Below are 19,367 nucleotides of genomic sequence, written 5' to 3'. Positions count from 1 at the left end.
CAAAGATGACTTCACAGCCATAAGCCTCACAGACTGGGATCTATCGCCCAGCGGTTCCCAACTCACTGGATTCAATGAAACCACGCTTATCCCAATAGGAAAAGTAAGGTTGCCAGTCACCCTGTGCCCAGATACACCTCAAAGTAATTTTAAGTACTGCACCTTTGTGGTGGTAGACTGCCCATATCTTATAACGCAATCCTTGGCCGACCGACCTAGTTGGATTTTGGAACAATCACATCAATTCGACACTTATGCCTGAAATTCCTTACTGAGGAGGCCGGAGTGGGCACAGTAAGGGGCAACCAGGGAGAGGTCAGACATTGTTATAATGTCGCAACCCACTTGCCGGTGCTGATGGTCCGTGAGAATATTGAGCCAAAGTTGGCAGAAGAAGATGAGTTGGATCCCTGTGTGGGATCCGAAAAAATAGTAGAACCTATGGAGGATGTCGAGGAAGTGCAAGTATGAAACCTCGACCCTACCAAGATCCTCTGCTTGGGAAAGAGCCTAGAGCCGGAGGAGGGAGAGAAAATCATTGAAGCATTAAGGGCGGCCATAGATGTTTTTGCGTGGTGCCAAGGAGGCATGACCAGCAGAAGTTCGCATGTGATTACCTACATTCTGAACGTCAATCAAGATATGCCACCAGTACAGTAGAAGCGGCGTCCCCTTGACCCAATAAAGGCGGATGCCATAGAAAAAGAAGTGGATAAGCTGCTAGCCAACAACTTAATCCGAGAGGTGTATTACCGGGAATGGCTGGCCAATCCAGAACTGGTGCTAAAGCAAAATGGGACATGGAGGGTATGTATAGACCTCACCGATCTGAACAAGGCCTGCCTAAAATACTGCTTCCCCCTACCCAAATTGACGAGATGGTAGACGCCACCTCCGGGTTCAAGTTATTATCCTTCATGGATGCCTACTCCGGCTATAACCAGATTAAGATGCACGTTGCAGAACAAGAATGCACTAGCTTCAAGACCAATAAGGGGGTATACTGCCTCTTGGTCATGCCTTTTAGACTAAAGAATGTTGGTGCAACATATCAAAGAATAATAAACTGGATGTTGAAGGGCCTTCTAGGGCAGAATATGAAAGTTTACGTGGACAACATGCTAGTCAAGTCTAAAGTGTGCATTAGCCATGCAGATGATCTTACAGAATGCTTCGAAGTAGTCCGGAGATATGGAATGAAAGTTAACCCGAAGAAGTGCACTTTCGGGGTCAAATCAGGGAAATTTTTGGGATTCATCGTCAGCAAAGGGGAATAGACGAAAATCCTAAGAAGCGCAAAGACGTGCAAAGCTTGACGGGAAAGGTTGCCGCCTTGAGCCGATTCATTTCTCGATCAACCTACAAGTACATCCCTTTCTTTAACATCCTAAAGAAATGCCAAAAATTTGAATGGACTGAGGAATGCGAGGAGGAATTTAGAAAACTGAAAGAGCACATGGCCAAACCACCGATTCTATCAAAGCAGGTTCACGGAGAAGACTTGTTATTGTACCTGGCCGTCTTCGAGAATGCTGTCAGCGCAACACTAGTCCGAGAAGAAGAAAAAGTCCAACACCCCGTGTACTACGTCAGCAAGGGTATGATAAAGGCCGAGATACGGTATCCATTGATCGAAAAATTAGTTTTCTGTCGCATGATGGCTTCAAGAAAGTTAAGACCCTACTTCCAAGCTCACCCCATTAAGGTGCTAACAAACCATCTGCTTCGGCAAGTCCTACTGAAGCCAGAAGCGTCAGGGAGACTCCTCAAATGGGCCATGGAATTAAGCCAATTTGACATACACTACGTACCACGCATTTCCTTAAAAGGACAAGCCCTAGCTGACTTCATAACAGAGTGCAATGAAGCAGAGGCTAGTGCAAGCATGACCATACCACAAGCCCCGACGTGGAAAGTATTCGTCAACAGAGCGTCAAACGAAAACGGATTTGGAGCCGGGATAACTATGATATCTCCGAACGGGCTTCGACTCCAGGCGGCCCTGCGTTTTGAATTTCCGGCTTCTAATAATGAAGCTAAATATGAAGCCCTAATTGTAAAATTGAAATTGGCAAAAGCCGTGGGAGCCACGAGAGTAGAAGTATTCAGCGATTTGCAATCGGTGGTAAACCAAGTCTCGGGACAATATCAAACTTGTGGAGAAAAAATGGCTTTGTATGTAGTTGGCATCAGACAGCGAGTTTGAGAAACTGGGGATGGTGCCCATTGAGCACCTCACAGAACCAAGCATTAGAGTTAAAGATACGGTGGCTACGATCGAGCCGGAGCCAAACTGGATGGACCCCATCGTCAAATACATAACCAAAGGCGAGTTGCCTTAAGAAAGGGCGCTGTCTAGAAAGATACAGTATCAAGCGCATCGATATGTGATGATGGATAATATTCTCTACCGAAGAGGACTCAACATGCCATACTTAAGGTGTGTATCAGACCCTGAAGCTAGACAGATTATGCTAGAGGTCCATGAGGGGTTCTGCGGAGATCATATTGGAGGTCCGAGTCTCTCAAAGAAAATATTGAGACAAGGATTCTTCTGGCCAACAATGAAAAAAGATTGTATAGACTATGTCCTGAATTGTGATTCGTGCCAAAGATTCGCGAACATACCAAGAGCCCCACCCAACGAGATCACCCTAATGACGAGTCCCTGGCCCTTCACAGTGTGGGGGATAAATCTTATTGGGTCGCTACCAACGTGAAAGGCAGGAGTAAAGTATGCTATAGTAGCAGTAGACTACTTCACAAAGTGGACAGAGGACGAGCCAATGAAGACTATAACCGCTAAAAAAGCACTAGACTTTGTTATCAAAAACATAGTGTGTCGATATGGCTTGCCTCATATGATAGTCTCAGACAATGGGAAGCAATTTGACTGCGAGGAATTCACCGACTTCTGCAACCAACACGGAGTTATCAAAAGCTTCTTCGCGGTGGGAATACCACAAACAAATGGACAAGCAGAAGCCGTCAATAAAATCCTAAAGGTCACCCTAAAGAAGAAGCTGCTGGCCTGCAAAAACAATTGGCCTGAAGAATTACCAAGAGTATTATGGGCCTACCGGACCACTCCAAGAACCACAACTGGACACTCGCCATTTTTAATGGCATACGGTTGTGAGGTCATGGTCCCGGTGGAAACATTGTTCCCATCCCATAGGAGGACGACTTACGATCCAACAACAAACAAGGCTTTATTACAAGAAGCACTGGATCAAATCGACGAACTCCGGGATGAGTCTCAAATACGAATGGCAGCTTATCAAAAGAAGGTGGCTAAACACTTCAACTCAAAAGTGAAAAACAAGAAATTCACTATTGGTGATCTAGCCCTAATAAGGGTCTTCCTAGCTACCCAAGAGCCCGGAGTGGGGGTACTTGGGCCAAATTGGGAAGGACCGTACGAAATTGAGGATGAAATCGGCTCTGGGACCTATAAGCTAAAAATAATGGATGGAATCATGGTGCCTAGGGCCTGGAACGCTGATCACCTCTGAAAGTATTACCAATAGTTGCAAAATAAAGTTTCCATTCTGTAAAGTAAATTTATACCGGACAAATATATGCAACCTCTTAATTTTGTAAGACTGAGTGGCCTAAAAATTGATTTTCATCTCACTCAGGGGGTAGTAAGACATATCACACGGACAAATGTAAAAATACCAAATTTAATAAAGTCAGAAGATAAATAGATATTCAAACATAAATGTAAGTTGTTCGGATCCCAAAGAGAAGCTTCAAAAAGATAAAAAAGGGCCTGTGGACAGGCCATAAGTGTCTACCCTTAAGAAAAAGAAAGTAAATTGTCTTAGAGAAGGGAGAAGGAATAAATATGTAATAATAAAAAAAAAAGAGAAGAGAAAATAATGATAGTAATGGTGGTGGTTAACAACCATCTTAGTCGACGCGAGGTGGAAGACGAGGGCCCCTACGCTCCTCTAACAAGGCGTCAACTCTTTTCTTCTTTTCCTAGAAGCGAGTAAGGACCTCTTCAAGCTTGGGATAGAAGTCGAGCTTAAGATTTTGGCCATTGGTCTGCCAAGCCATGAAGACTCCATTGTCGAAACGCTTATTGTAGTGTTTGCAGGTAATTGGGGCCAGGAGGGCATCTCTTTTCGCCTTAGCCGCCTCCTTCTGAGTTTGCTCTTTGAAATCACGAAGCTCCTTCACTTCAACAGTTAGGTTTGCTGTCGTTTGAAAATCAACTTGGTGCAGCTCCTCTAGAGACTTTAGCTTGGCAGTTAATTCCTGCATGGACTCTTTTGCATCCCGGAGCTCTCGCCTCGACGTGGCCACACCCGCGTCCCTGGCCTTCAACGCATCATCGTTAGCCTTTAGCTCCTCAACCTTTGCCTTTAGCGCCTCCTAATGACTCCGCTCCGAAAGAGCCTCCCTATGCTGGGCCTCCTCCCGGATAGCTTTTTTCTATGCTGCCAAGTCCCTAAGACTCTTCATGGCCTCATCCATGCCCCCAAACTCGGACATGATGTACCCATGGTCAATTTGAGTCTTTGATAGACGACCAGTCTCTGCAGCAATCTGGCAAAACAAGAAAAATGTATAAGTATGCGAAGCCAGGCACCAAAAGACAAGGCTCGAAAACCTTGACAGATAGAAACTTACCGCGGTCATGGCCGCACTTATGTCTTAGATCTGGTAGATCGAGTTTTTGGAAGCACAGACTGCGTATCTCTTTGCCGGGAGCTGGGTAAGGTTGGAGACGAAGTGGCTTGTTAATTCTGAGGCAAAAGGAGTAAGGGTAGGCCCGATGAAGCGATTGAACCAGTCTGTTAAAGGATCCATGTTTAAATCCCAAGCCTTCCCGGAGTACTCACTGCGAGAAAAATTGTCCCGGTCCTCCCTTAGGACCTTTTTCAAGGCCTCCACCTCCACGTTCCCCTTAGTGTATTCTTCCATAGCATAGTTATGCTTAGCAATCTAGAGTTGTTGTCTTTCCTCGTCAGTAGGAACGGGGTCAGGAAAATACTGGGAGGAATAGTGTACTCCTCCGCCTCAGGTGGGATCCCCAAATCAAAGCTGAGGCCCGGAGTGTCGACTCTCCTGGGCTTCTTGGAAGCCTCGACCTCCACCATCTTGCCTTTGCATTTTCGGTCCAGAAGGGTTAGAATCTCGCCCTCCTCTTCCTCTTCAACCTCCCTGTCCTCGTCAATCAGAACAATTTGGCTTAAGGGGAAGCTAGAAGAAGGATTCCCAAAAGTCACCTCCAAGTCTTGTGTTTGAGGCTGGGCCAAGTCGGGACTGTAAGTTTGGGCAAGGGTAGCCAAAAGCTCGTCCATTGGCCTAGCTGCTTCAAGAAACAAACAAATAATTGTTAGAACGGTGACGAGAAACTGTGCATGCAGGAACAAACCAGTAAAACTAATCCTACCCAGACAATCTAATTCAGCCCTAGCAAAGTCCTGCACTAAAATACTGGCGTTGTCATCCCCAAGAAAGCTGTCCGAGGGGAGAAACCAGCTAGAAGACACGTGGGCTGAATGGTCCAGAGGGATAGGTGCAGGAGGCCCGAACCCCATCCGGGACCGGCCCAAAAAATGACCTCAGTTGGAAAAGTAAAAACCCTTGGCATGATCGCTCCATCGGGTAGGGGCATTCTAAATCTAAGAAGACATTCATCAAATTCTACAGGCCTACATCAAGAATAATCTTGAGCAGAAGGGACATGATGAACAACTAAGGGAGACTTACTGGATCCGGAGGTGTTGGCGCCACAAGCTCTAGTGTTGGGAGCCGGGAACGGTAGCTTAGGCTGGGAAGACACTCCCTCTTTACCAGCTTCTACCCGAAGGGCCCTCCCGGTAGCGGCCTGAGCCTTGATATAAGCCAACTCTTGCTCCCTCCTAAAGAGGTATTTCTGGTACCAATCCTCTGCCGAGGCAATAATGTCCGCTCGGAGTGCCTTTTTAGCATCTGGGGTGCGAATATTAGGACAAAGAACCTTGGATAAGTTGAAATCATCCATCGATTGGCTCTCTGTGATAAGCTAGTCCTCCTACAGTTTGCAGTTGTGACTAGTTCCCCCACATTAAGTCTGTCCTTGTCATATGTGGAGAAGACCTTGGCGTGCTGGAGGAAGAGTTGGATAGGGATGGTGCGGTGCATCAGAGGAACCCTAACCCACTCCGTGAGTAATTCTGGGCGTTCCACAGCTTGGAAGCTAGAAGAGAAGAAAAACCGATGACAAAACTCTTTTACATTCTTTTGGAAATTAAAAGGAATCAGACCCTCATTAGCAGGATGGGCCCGGAGTGTGAAAAAACCGTCTTTACGCCTATCCCCCTTCTTGGGGACAGTTATAAATTCATAAAAGTATAAAATCTCGGCCGGGCTTGGTGAAGCCCAGCCTCTGGCTATGTAGAAAATGTACAAGCCTGTAAGCATGCGGTATGCTTCGGGAATAAGTTGATAAGGTGCAAGGCCAATAAAAACTAGAAAAATTTATAAAATAGTCCTGAAGTGGAAGCATGGCTCCGGACATAAAGTAGGTCTGGCTCCAAGCTCCAAAACCACCATAGTTAAGGTTGGGCGTCTCATCATCCCTGGGCAAGCGGTGGAAGACCCCAGAGGCAGAAGGCTTGATCACAGCCACAATCACAATCTTCTCCAGTTGATGGGCGTAAGTCAAAGTTGAGTGAAGCTCGTCCGCCTCCCAACAGTTAGATCGACACGTGTACTTCTCTTGGACAACGGGTCCCTTCATCACTTCTTCAAGGGTGGCCAGGGTAACCGCTCCTTGGCTAGAGGATTTAGCTCCGGATGTAGAGACAGACATTTCTCGAAGAGTATTAAGATTCTATAAAAAGGGAAAAATCTACCCCAAACCAAACCCTAATGTGAAAAGAGGGAATGGGGGTCCCCTAACTGCTGGAAAGAGGCCCCCTCTGGATGCTTGCCCAAAATGGAAATTCTAAGGATTCTCCTAGGCAAACATCGGGTGCAAATATCTCAAAAGCAGCGAAAGCGAAGGAAGAGGAAAAGAAAAACAAAAGAAACAGAATGTGGGCGTGAAAACTTTCTCATATTCTGAGCAATCTCTCAGCAGAAAGGTTGATTGCAAATTGAAAGAAAAAAGAAAGGAGCAGAACACAAACAAAAGGGGGTTCATACACCACATGGAAATCTTCGCCAAAGTAATTTCCCATAAATCAAGCATTTAACCAAAAAGAAAAAAATTCTACCCTGGCATGCAAATGAACAACAAACATATAAAATACTCATAAAACTTACATAAAAGTTGTGAATTGGGGGCCGGTGTTGATCGACGGTAGAATGTAGATTGGCAATGACGGAGGAATCTATGGTTGCTTGAGTTTTTTCTCAAAGGTATTCTTGGGGAGAAATGGCGAAGTGGTGAAAGTAACCTAGTGAAGAAAAAAGGCTGGCTTTTATAGACTAGAAAAGGTGCAAGGTAGCTGTGATCAGACGCTATCGTACGGTGGGAATCGTAATCGATTCAAATTCTACAAATCTGACGGTAGAGACAAATGGACACCAGGCGGTTGAAAACGTTCGAATACTATACTGACAGATTAAATGCGTCGGTTTCTCAATGGACGGGAAGTGAATCGTTGCCTGTAAAAGGAAATCAATATTAATGATGACCATCATAAATGCAGCCCACGCGCTTGAAGCACGTGCCATTAAACCAAGAAGCCGACCGGAGGCACCAAACAAGCCTCATTCATTCTTTCAACTAAACGAGGCTTGAAGGTAAATATTGCCCTTATTTTCTCCCAAAATACGTGGACCTGGATAAGGCTGACACGTGGATCTGTGAGGATCAACACATAAAAAATCAACTAAGTCCTAGGCGAAAGGGAAGTATCTCAGGGAGGTGTCTCCCAGAGGAGAGCACAAGAAGTATTTCTACTCTCCGGGAGGCCAGAGGTATGATAAGGTAGTTCCGGGAGGTGCAGCGATCTCTTGAATAGTAACCTCGCATTTAATGCTGCATGGGGGGAAGACGTATTAAAATCTCAATAACCAACATGATAGATGGCGTAAGCCCCTTTCTTCAGCCTTTACGCTATGATCAATAAGGCTAGTGACGACTACTTTATGAGGAATCACATCAATCAAGAGGGTATAAAAGATTATATCCACCTAACTCGTAAGATACCTACGGTATAGGTCATGTATTTCCTATCTTGTATCTGCTGGGAATATGTGCCCCTATGAAGCTAACACAGAAAGACAAGTGATTCATTCCTAGGGATCACCCCAGAAAAATACTATAAATACCCCATAAACAGACTGAAAAAGTGTCGAACATTCTGGAGTTAAAGGAATCAAAGAGAGAAAATAGGAGAGAAGTCCACCAAGAACATTCTCTGCAATAAATACTCTCAATAATAAAAATGACTCGTGGACTAAGGCTCATTAATGCCCCAACTACGTAAAAATCCCAGGCACTAAACTTCCTACAGCTCTTCTTACATATTATTTAAATGGTTGCCGAAAACCTCAGTCAACAACTATCAATTTGGTTTTTTATTTTCATTTGTTTAGTTTTTAGTTTTGTTCTATTTTACGCTTTGTTTGTCTTCTCTGGTTTCTCTTGCAAGGAGCTTGAGATGTCTCATCGGCATGTTCTCATGAATTTTGTTCAACACGACTTGACGCCCTTGTATAAAGCATGGTGGAGATACAAGGTATATCTAACGAGGTTTCCATATCATGGGTTGTCCAAAGAGTGTCAATTAGAGATCTTCCTCAATGGGTTGTGTTGACCTCGCTTTTAGCCAACGACAGTGAGTCTAATTTAGTAAGTGACAAGTAGTTTATAACGATTGAAATATAATAAAGCAATATAAAGACACAAAAATTTTATAGAGGTTCAGCTCCGAGCAGTTCGGTAATAGCCTAATCCTCGTTATTTGTATTGACTCAAGAACAAGGAGAAAGGTTCCATTTCTTATAGCTCTTACAAAAATATCTCGGAATATGAATTCTTAGACAATATCTCTCAAGTAAAATTCCTTCGACTCTTTGCCTAGTGAATATGCAACACTGTTTATAGGGCTATGAGCTTGGAGAGGAAATATTTCCCTTCTCGTTACAATGGATATAAGCAAAAAGATTGCATAATAAATACAAAATACATCGATTGTGGGATTTGGACAGCTTGCCATATCTCTGCAATCTGATCTCCAAGTTATTGTGATTTCCTTTATGACAAACGATGTGAAAGCTGAATTTGCTAAGTGTTGGTCGTTCTGCGCGGATTGCTAATTGCTTTGCCTCGAGCATGTATATGAGGTATCCTGTTCGGACTATATCTTGCGAGCAGATACTCGGAGTCGATTCCATGTGTCACTATCATGTGATGCCACATTAGAGTGTAAAAATTGGGATAACATTTGCCCCCAAGTCTGTACGGGACTTTCGAAGTTGCGTGTAGACTTCATCCGAGCTGTCTTTACGTTTGAATGGGTGACACGTGTCAGGTCTGCCTGTTCGCGACTCGACGTGAGGCTGACTGGGCGTCCCTTCGATTTTTGGCTAATAAATGCTCTGAAAATTAATATTTCAAAATTCGATTTTCTCTCACCACGGTTGTAACGCCCTAATGCTAAGGCACGCTACAGTGCTTTTTCAATTATTGTGCAATCTTTGCTAATCAAAGAAATTTCTCAAAAAACGTGTCAAATTAAAACTTTTGCTTTAAATATTAAACTTTGTAATATAATATAATATTTACAAATTCCGGGATCCCGATTTCAAACTTTGTAAAATTTACTGTTTAAACTTTACATTTCAAAATACATAATTTTCAGGTCGCACAGCGACTTTCAAAATACTACTCCCAGATGTCCCGAGACCGAACACTCCAGGTCGCGCCGCTTGACATGTACAATCTCACCCGAGCTCAGGTTGATTCTTGTTCAGCCTTCGCCTTTCCTTTACCTACACATGGAAGCAGAAACTGTGAGTCAACAGACTCAGTAAGAAATGCATATAACATACCATATAATTTCCGACCTCTAAATAGGCGCCCATACACCTATTTACAGAGCTTAACAGATGAGTATGAACGTTCAATACCAGGGTACAACCACTATACCACATACACATCGTACCTCACTGTACGAGTGTTGGTAGGGTTTATCCCGATCACTAAGTAACACTGAGTGATGTACCACACACCTTAGCATTTTCCCATGCTTGTGATGGTATCACTGTATTGTACTCACAATCACAATAATCACTATACCAATGCACTCTATAACTTATTCATACAAGTGTTGGTAGTGCTTAACATAATTCAAGCATGCATATATAAACACATATACACACATTCAGATAATCACATCATACATTATACACAGTTCTTACCTGTTTTCCGAATTCAAGTGTGCTGGCCGACCTGAACGGAATTCACGTGCTAGATGGATGCCCTAATCACAATAATTGCAACACAGATGAGTGACTCGCTAAATCACTTTCCGGGACTTAAACTTGAAACTAAAAGTTTCCCTATCGATAAACCTCATGGAAATACCCTAAATATCTCAAAATTGGCCAAAACTAGGGTTCTGGAAATTCCCCCAACAGGCAGACTGGTTCCCAACCGCCAATCCGGTTCTGGGTCACCAACCGGTCGACCGGTTGGTACTGGTCTCCCAGAACCAGAATTCCGGTTCTGCTGTTGGGAACCCAAAAATCATTCCTCTTAACTCAAATCAAGCCGAAACCTTACCAAACTCTCCAGTACACCTATACAATGCATACACAATAGAATCCAAGCAGTATTTCACCGAACAAACCAATAAATCCAATTATGCCATTAAAGCCCAAAGCTTGAGTTTCAAAACTCAAGCTTGCTAAGAACCAATATCAAGCATCAAAAACAGTAGCTAGGGACTCAAATCAACTCAACCTAACCCCAGAATTCGAACCCTAAGCAATTCAAACCTTAACAGCTCCTATTACACCAAAACACCATTTCAACCTAACTTAAAAACTTGAAAACTAAGAAGGGTTCATTGGAACTTACCTTAGATTGATTATCTCCTTAGAAATCCTTGCTGAAATCCAACAATCAACAACAAACTCCCTTGGTTTGTCTCAGCCGAAAGCAAGAGAGAGAGAGAGAGAGAGGTTCAAGAACAAAGCAATTTTCTATTTTTCCTTTTTCCTTGATTTTTCTTCAAATGAGACAAAAGAATTAAGTTAATCCCTTGCTGAAATCAACTTGATTAGGTGTCAAAAACCTAAGGCAGCCACCTCACTCACCCTTAACAAAAGACTAAAATGCCCTTTACACTTAAAAATAGGGTATTTCAAAAGCTAGGGGTAAAATGGTCAAAATCCATAACCCCGCTCAATCCCGATAATTTATTTTCTCTAAAATATTTCTCACTATGAAATAGGGTTCTAAACTTACCCATGTGATCAATCTAGCCATCCATCGCATTTTCCGTTGTCCCCGAGCAAAAATTACAAAATTAACATATTTCACATATAAGCTAAATAATACCCCTAGAGTTTAATAAAATCTCCGGAATTGAGAAATTATAACTCTAATATTTATTTCTAAATATTGGGGTCCACATTTAAAATTAATTCACAAATAATAATAAAATAATAAAAATTAGTGCTAATTGCCTTTACTAATCCACATTACTAGAGCGGTCATTACAATTATCCCCCCCTTAAAAGGATTTCGTCCCCGAAATCTAACCTGAATAGCTCTGGATGTTGAGTCCTCATATCTGACTCCAATTCCCAGGTGGCTTCTTCCACCTTACTGTTCCTCCAGAGCACTTTAACCAGTGCAATAGTCTTGTTCCGAAGAACTTTTTCTTTTCTATCCAAAATCTGAACAGGTTGCTTTTCATAGGATAAGTCTGGTTGTAGTTCAAGGGCTTCATAACTCAAGACATGAGTCGGGTCTGACACGTATTTCCTTAACATAGAAATATGAAATACGTCATGAACAGCTGATAATGCTGGTGGCAAGGCTAGCCGATATGCTACCTGCCCGACCTTCTCGAGTATCTGAAATGGCCTAATGAACCTAGGGCTTAACTTACCCTTCTTCCCGAAGCGCCTAATACCCTTCATTGGTGAAACCCGCAGGAAAAATGTTCCCCTGCCTGAAATGTAACATCTCTGCGCTTTCGATCAGCATAAGTTTTCTGCCTGCTTTGAGAAGCAAGCATCCGAGCCTTGATCTTATCAATAGCTTCATTGGTCCTCTGCACTAACTCTGGACCCAGGTACTTCCTTTCTCCTGTCTCGTCCCAATGAATAGGAGAACGACATTTTCTACCATATAACATCTCATAGGGAGCCATCCCTATTGTACTTTGGTAGCTGTTGTTGTAGGAGAATTCAATTAAAGGAAAGTACTTACTCCATGAACCCTCAAATTCCATGACACAGGCTCGCAGTAAGTCTTCTAAAATCTGGATAGTTCTTTCTGACTGACCATCAGTCTGAGGGTGAAAGGCTGTACTAAACTTTAACTTGGTACCCATAGCCTTCTGAAGACTCACCCAAAATTTCGATGTGAACTTTGGATCCCTATCTGACACAATAGATTTAGGGGCTCCGTGGAGACGAACTATCTCCTTCACATACAATTTAGCATGCGATCCTTTTTGAATAGGTAACTTTCACTGGTAGGAAGTGAGCTGACTTTGTGAATCTGTCCACGATGACCCATACAGAATCATACATCCCCGTAGTTCTAGGCAAACCAGTTACAAAGTCTATTGCGATGTCCTCCCACTTCCATTCTGGAAGGACTAAAGGTTACAATAACCCTGCCAGCCTTTGATGTTCAGCTTTAATTTGCTGACAGGTTAAGCATTTGGACACGTAGTCCACCACATCTCTTTTCGTCCCATACCACTAGAAGTAGGGTTTCAAATCATGATACATCTTGGTGGTTCCCGGATGCAACGAATAAGGCGTGGTGTGAGCTTCATCCCGTATTTCTTTCTTAAGCTCATCAACACTAGGAACACAAACTCGAGCTTTATATAACAACATTCCACTGCTCGAGACGAAAAAGCCTCTCAACCGACCAGCCACTACTTTGTCTCGAACTTTAACTAGCTCGGGATCTTCCAGTTGTGCCTTTCTGATTCTCTCCAACAGATTAGATTGGAGTGTTAAATTATGTAATTTCCCGACCACGAACTCAATCCCTGCACTAACCATTTCCGAGGCTAGTTGAGGGGCTATCATAATTGTAGTGTAAACTTGCCCGGGACCCTTTCTGCTTAAAGCATCGGCCACAACATTGGCTTTCCCGAGGTGGTACAGTATTTCACAATCGTAGTCTTTAACTAACTCCAACCACCTTCTCTGCCTCATATTCAGATCTTTCTGGGTGAAAAAGTATTTGAGACTTTTATGATCAGTATAAATCTCACACTTTTCACCGTAAAGATAATGTCGCCATATCTTTAAAGCAAAAACCACAGCAGCGAGCTCTAAATCATGAGTTGGGTAACGCTGCTCATAATCCTTCAGCTGACGAGAGGCATAGGCTATGACTCTGTCAGGTTGCATCAGAACACATCCCAGACCCTGTCTGGATGCATCACAATAAACAACGAATTTCTCTTGATCTGATGGCAAAGCTAACACCGGAGCTGTTATCAAACGTTGCTTCAACTCCTGAAAGCTTGACTCACACTTATCTGACCACATGAATCTCTGATTTTTCTTGGTCAATTCGGTTAGGGGCATAGAAAGTTTAGAAAATCCTTCGACAAAACGTCGATAATACCCTGCTAACCCGAGAAAACTTCGAACTTCCGTCACAGACTTGGGCCTCGGCCAATTCTTCACTGATTCTACCTTGTTTGGATCGACCATAATTCCATTCTTCCCAACAATATGACCTAGAAAGGACACCTCGGACAACCAGAATTTGCACTTTTTGAACTTGGCATACAGCTTGTGATCCCTAAGTCGCTGTAACACCATTCGAAGATGATGCTCGTGCTCCTCTTCTGACTGAGAGTATACAAGAATGTCATCGATAAACACTATAACGCAGTTATCGAGGAAATCCTTGAATACCCTATTCATGAGATCCATAAAGGCCGCAGGAGCATTAGTCAATCCGAATGACATTACCAGAAACTCATAGTGCCCATATCTGGTTCTAAAAGCAGTCTTCGGTATGTCCTCCTCCCGAATTCTGAGTTGATGATAACCAGATCGTAAATCAATCTTTGAAAACACTGTCTTTCCCTGAAGCTGATCGAACAAATCATCGATCCTTGGCAACGGGTACTTGTTCTTAATCGTCAGCTTGTTTAGTTCCCGATAATCAATACACATTCTGAGGGAACCATCTTTCTTTTTTACAAAAAGAATCGGAGCTCGCCAGGGCGATACACTGGGTCGAATAAACCCAATGTCAAGCATCCCCTGAAGTTGTAACTTAAGCTCCTTGAGTTCTGCTGGAGCCATCCTATATGGAGCTTTAGAAACAGGTTCGACTCCAGGTGCCAAATCAATTACAAAGTCAATCTCTCGCTGTGGCGGCAATCCCGGCAACTCCTCGGGAAACACATCAAGAAAATCTTTCACCACCCGGACTACCTCAGGCCCAAATGTTTCAGGTCTGCTGGAGTCAAATACCACCGCTAGAAATCCTACACAACCATTGCATAGTAAATCCCTAGCCCTCAGCACAGAAATAAGTGGGATTCGAGACCCCTGAACTGATCCAACATAAACAAATGGATCTTCACCTTCCGGCTGAAAAGTCACCATTTTACGCCTACAATCTATACTGGCCGAATACTTAGATAGGAAATCCATTCCCAGTATAATATCAAACTCAGTTAGTTTCAATTCTATGAGATCAGTACTCAATTCCCTATCTTCGATCCTAATTAGGATAGACCTAATGCGCCTATTAGAGATAACCAATTCCCCGCTAGGCATTAGGGTTCCAAACCCTCTTTCTAAAATATCACAAGGCCTACCCAAAAGATCAATCACTCTTGTAGCCACATATGAACGTGTAGCTCCCGAGTCAAATAATACTGTAAATAACAAGTTGTTGACGGGAAGCCGACTGTCTATGAAGGACTGGCTGCAGCATCAGCTTGGGTAATGGCAAACACACGAGCAGGAACCGGTTTCACCTCAGCTTTCGGCTCCTCTTTCTTTGCCTGGGGGCAATCTTTCTTGAAATGCCCCACCATGCCACACAGAAAGCATGTCTTCCAGTTACACTCTCCCGGATGATGTTTCTTGCACCGTGGACACTCAGGGTAAGAGTAACCCTGGCGTCCTCCTCTGCCTTGGTTCCCATGGAACCGCTTGCTTTGCCCCGAGCCACCAGAAGCCGGAACAATTTTTCTTTTCTGCTCAGTGGTGGAGTCACCACCATCCCTACCATAAACAGGGGTAGGAACAGTGGGGGTTCCACCAACACTCGGAGTCACCCGGGGCTCCTGAAGGAATTTCACTGCTCCCTCGGCTCTCAAAGCCTTTTCAACCATCTCCGCATATGTGGTTGCTTCAGTGGTAGTAATCACTAGGTCATGTCGAATCTTTGCACTCAAACCCGCCAAATATTTTTCTTTCTTACTAAAATCAGACGGCACAATTCCCGCCGCCAACTTAGCCAACCGATCAAACTTTGTCGTGTATTCAGTAACCGACATTCCCTCGGTTTGAACTAGATCAGTGAACTCTTTCCGCTTTGCACTGCGGACTGCTTCATTATAATACTTGGAGTTAAATAACTCCTTAAATTCTTCCCAGGTCATCAGCGTGACGTCCCGAGTGAGGGTTATCAACTCCCACCACAAGAGAGCATCCTCCTGAAACTGGAAAGTGGCGCAGGTCACCCGGTCATTTCCAACCACTCCCATAAAATTAAGGATGCGTTCAATCACTGAAAGCCACTGCTCGGCCTTCATCACATCAGGGCCTCCCAGAAACACTGGAGGTGCCTGTTTCTGGAATCTTTCATACAACGGCTCCATACGGTTGCCAACAACAGGTTGTTCTGCTGGCACCGCAGGAACTGCAACAGCCTGAACCACTTGAGGAGGCACGGCAGGAGGACCCTGCTGCCTCAACCTTTGAATCTCTTCATCTTGCTGGCGGATTCTATCTTGCATCTCAGCAAATCTTTGCTCCCAATCAGGAGGAGCTTGAGGTGGGTTTACAGGGCGACCACCCTGAGCTCTGCCACAGCCACGGCCGCGACCACGAGGATTTTGAGGATTCCCCTGACCGCCTCCGGTCTCAACCATGCCACCCTGACTACTTGTATTTCGCGGGGCGCATTTAATAGGACTTAGCCTGCGAATCCATAAGCCAGGCAGGTTAGACAGCGATCAAAACTTAACACCGCTCTTAAAGACTTAAAGGCAACACACTTTCTTTTCTTTTTAAAGAAATATATTTAAATTTAAATCTAATATGCTTCCTAACATGCTTTCACATTCATATTTATTTAAAGTACTAAACAAGTACGGGCTTACTGAACCGTGAACCGAGCTTTCTCTGATGAAGATTGTACATGTCTTAGCAAGCTTCGGTAGACAAACTTGGCGGCTCTGATACCGAAATTGTAACGCCCTAATGCTAAGGCACGCTACAGTACTTTTTCAATTATTGTGCAATCTTTGCTAATCAAAGAAATTTCTCGAAAAACGTGTCAAATTAAAACTTTTGCTTTAAATATTAAACTTTGTAATATAATATAATATTTAGAAATTCTGGGATCCCGCTTTCAAACTTTGTAAAATTTACTGTTTAAACTTTACATTTCAAAATACATAATTTTCAGGTCGCACAGCGACTTTCAAAATACTACTCCCAGATGTCCCGAGACCGAACACTCCAGGTCGCGCCGCTTGACATGTACAATCTCACCCAAGCTCAGGTTCATTCTTGTTCAGCCTTCGCCTTTCCTTTACCTACACATGGAAGCAAAAACTGTGAGTCAACAGACTCAGTAAGAAATGCATATAACATACCATATAATTTCCGACCTGTAAATAGGCGCCCATACACCTATTTACAGAGCTTAACAGATGAGTATGAACGTTCAATACCAGGGTACAACCACTATACCACATACACTGTTGGAAAATTATTTTACCAGGATCTTAGATCTACTCACAAGGATGTTGTTTAAACACCCTAAATATGAACTTTCTAAAACGATAAATTAAACACATATAAAGTTAAGAAAACCTTACATTGATCCAGCGGAATTAATGTCTCCTTCCACTCAGATCTCTAACCCTTGATTCCTTTCTGTAGCAGAGTATAATCAAGATCTGAGCCCGAATGTCCTTCTTCTTCAAGTTTGATCCTTCACAGTCTTCCAATCTATGATTGAGTTACTGTTTGCTCTGTGTGGGCACTTACTCTTTCACTAGGGTCACGAAAAAGATGAGGAGAAAAGAGAGAGGGATTTCGGCCAAGGTATAGAAAGTGGGGAAGGCTCAGTTTTCTGAAGAGAGAAATTTCTGTCAGATTACTAATGAAAGCATGTTATGTGACTGAGCCATCACTTTCTATTTATAGGCAACTACTAGGTTTAGGTTAGGATTTATTTGGCATTAAAATAATGAAAATATTAATTTGAAAAAGCACATTAAGTGGCCGACCATGGTGTAGTAATGGGCCTCACTTAATTTTGCATTTTTACAAATTTTATCTCTATTTTCTCAAAAACGCCAGTTTTCCAATTCTAACCTTTTAAATGCCAAAACTAATTATTTAATAACTAAAAATAGATTATTAAATAATATTGTCATTTAATTTAATTATTAATTAGACATATAAAGTCCATTAATAAATAAATAAACCTAGAATCTCTTTTCTTTACAATTTCACCCCTGCTTAGTGAAAATTCATAAAATTAGACATAATCTAACTTTAGAATTATAATTGATCAATCACGAATCAATTAATGAGTCTTACAAGCAGAATGTTCTCAACCAGAATGGGGACCATGGATCTATATGCTGAGCTTCCAATAAGTGAACCAAATTTACCAAGTAAATTCCTACTTATTAATTCTTCGTTGAATCCACTCTTAGAACTTAGAATTGCACTCTCAAACTTATATAGAGCATATTGTATGTTCCACGATATCAATATACTATCTCATTTAACCATTGTTATAATCTTATTGTGATTTAAAGATCCTCTATATAGATGATCTACATCGAGATGGGATTTCTTTACCGTTCTCACCCCTCAATGTATTTTGCCCCTTAAAACACTTAGCTACCTGTAAATGGTGTTTAGTGATCTAATAATTAGTCAGTTAAACAAGAGCTCATCCATTTACTTCTATTTGCTAAGCTCGAAGGGAATCATCACTTGACTTCTATACACCAGTAGAAGCTATAGATTGCATATTTATGTTCAGCACTCCCACTCAATCATACTATCATGTTCCCAAAATATACGTATCACCCTGACCCAAAAGTAGGCTTAACTAATAAATCTAAGAACATGAATAGCACTCCTGAGTTGAGCCTAAGCATATCAGGATTTAGATTCTTTTAATCTTAAGATCAACTACTGATATTGACTTGGAAAGATATGTATAACAGTAAGTTTGTAATTTCTTAACTTAGTTGCAATATCGGTCCAGTCCAATGTATACTCCATACATTCGAAACTAGTATACTTTACTAATGCCCTGGAAAGAACATAACACTTACTCCAAGTGTAAATACACATCATCGCTGATTATCACATTAGTGTAAATCCAATAACACTGATGAAACAGGGACCAAAACTTTTGATACATATGATCACAATCACATTCCACTGTGTTGACGATACTGTAATTGTGAATAAACATATGATCTGGATTTAACTGATTTTGTGTGTATGAATGTAATAAACATATTAAACATATTAAACCATTAGCATGTAAAATTCACGCAAACATCAATCACTTCAAATTTCTTATATTGATAACTAATCAGATTGTAAAGAGTTTTATTTAGGGCATAAAACCCAACAAACTCCCACTTGCACTAATATAAAACAAATTGTGCAAATAGGTCAATCTAATGTCTTGATCTTCAGATCAAGTGTAGTATATTTGAATCCACCCAAACTTCTGGAACTAGTTCATAAAAACTCTTATGAAACATCCTTTACTATATGCTTTACTCATCAAGGGATACTGAAATCTTTACTGCTTTAAAAGTACATCTGAATTAACAGAAGACATATCTCTCATATTTTAAAATATGTAATTGAGATAATACAGTGTAGACTTTTCTTCAGTGATATAACTTTCTGGTATTTTCGAATAGACCAAGTTATAGTTCTTCTCTGGTAGAGCTTGAATTATTATACAA

The 19,367-nt window shown here is 42.2% G+C and overlaps 1 protein-coding gene across 1 annotated transcript in view; it reads left to right on the top strand.

The window, feature by feature from the left end:
- Positions 1–17,363, top strand: part of LOC115714256 (glutaredoxin-C4) — an 87,579-nt gene extending 70,216 nt beyond the window's left edge. The window contains exon 5 of the mRNA XM_061113444.1: positions 17,302–17,363. Coding sequence (XP_060969427.1) covers positions 17,302–17,348 — 47 coding nt within the window. The 3' untranslated portion in view covers positions 17,349–17,363. The remainder of the gene's footprint in view (positions 1–17,301) is intronic.
- Positions 17,364–19,367: the final 2,004 nt, after the last annotated feature.

The sequence above is a fragment of the Cannabis sativa genome, chromosome 4, assembly GCF_029168945.1.
Source record: "Cannabis sativa cultivar Pink pepper isolate KNU-18-1 chromosome 4, ASM2916894v1, whole genome shotgun sequence".
NCBI lineage: Eukaryota > Viridiplantae > Streptophyta > Magnoliopsida > Rosales > Cannabaceae > Cannabis > Cannabis sativa.
The sequence above is the reverse complement of the archived record's forward strand: the minus strand, read 5'-3'. Positions and strand labels throughout refer to the sequence as shown.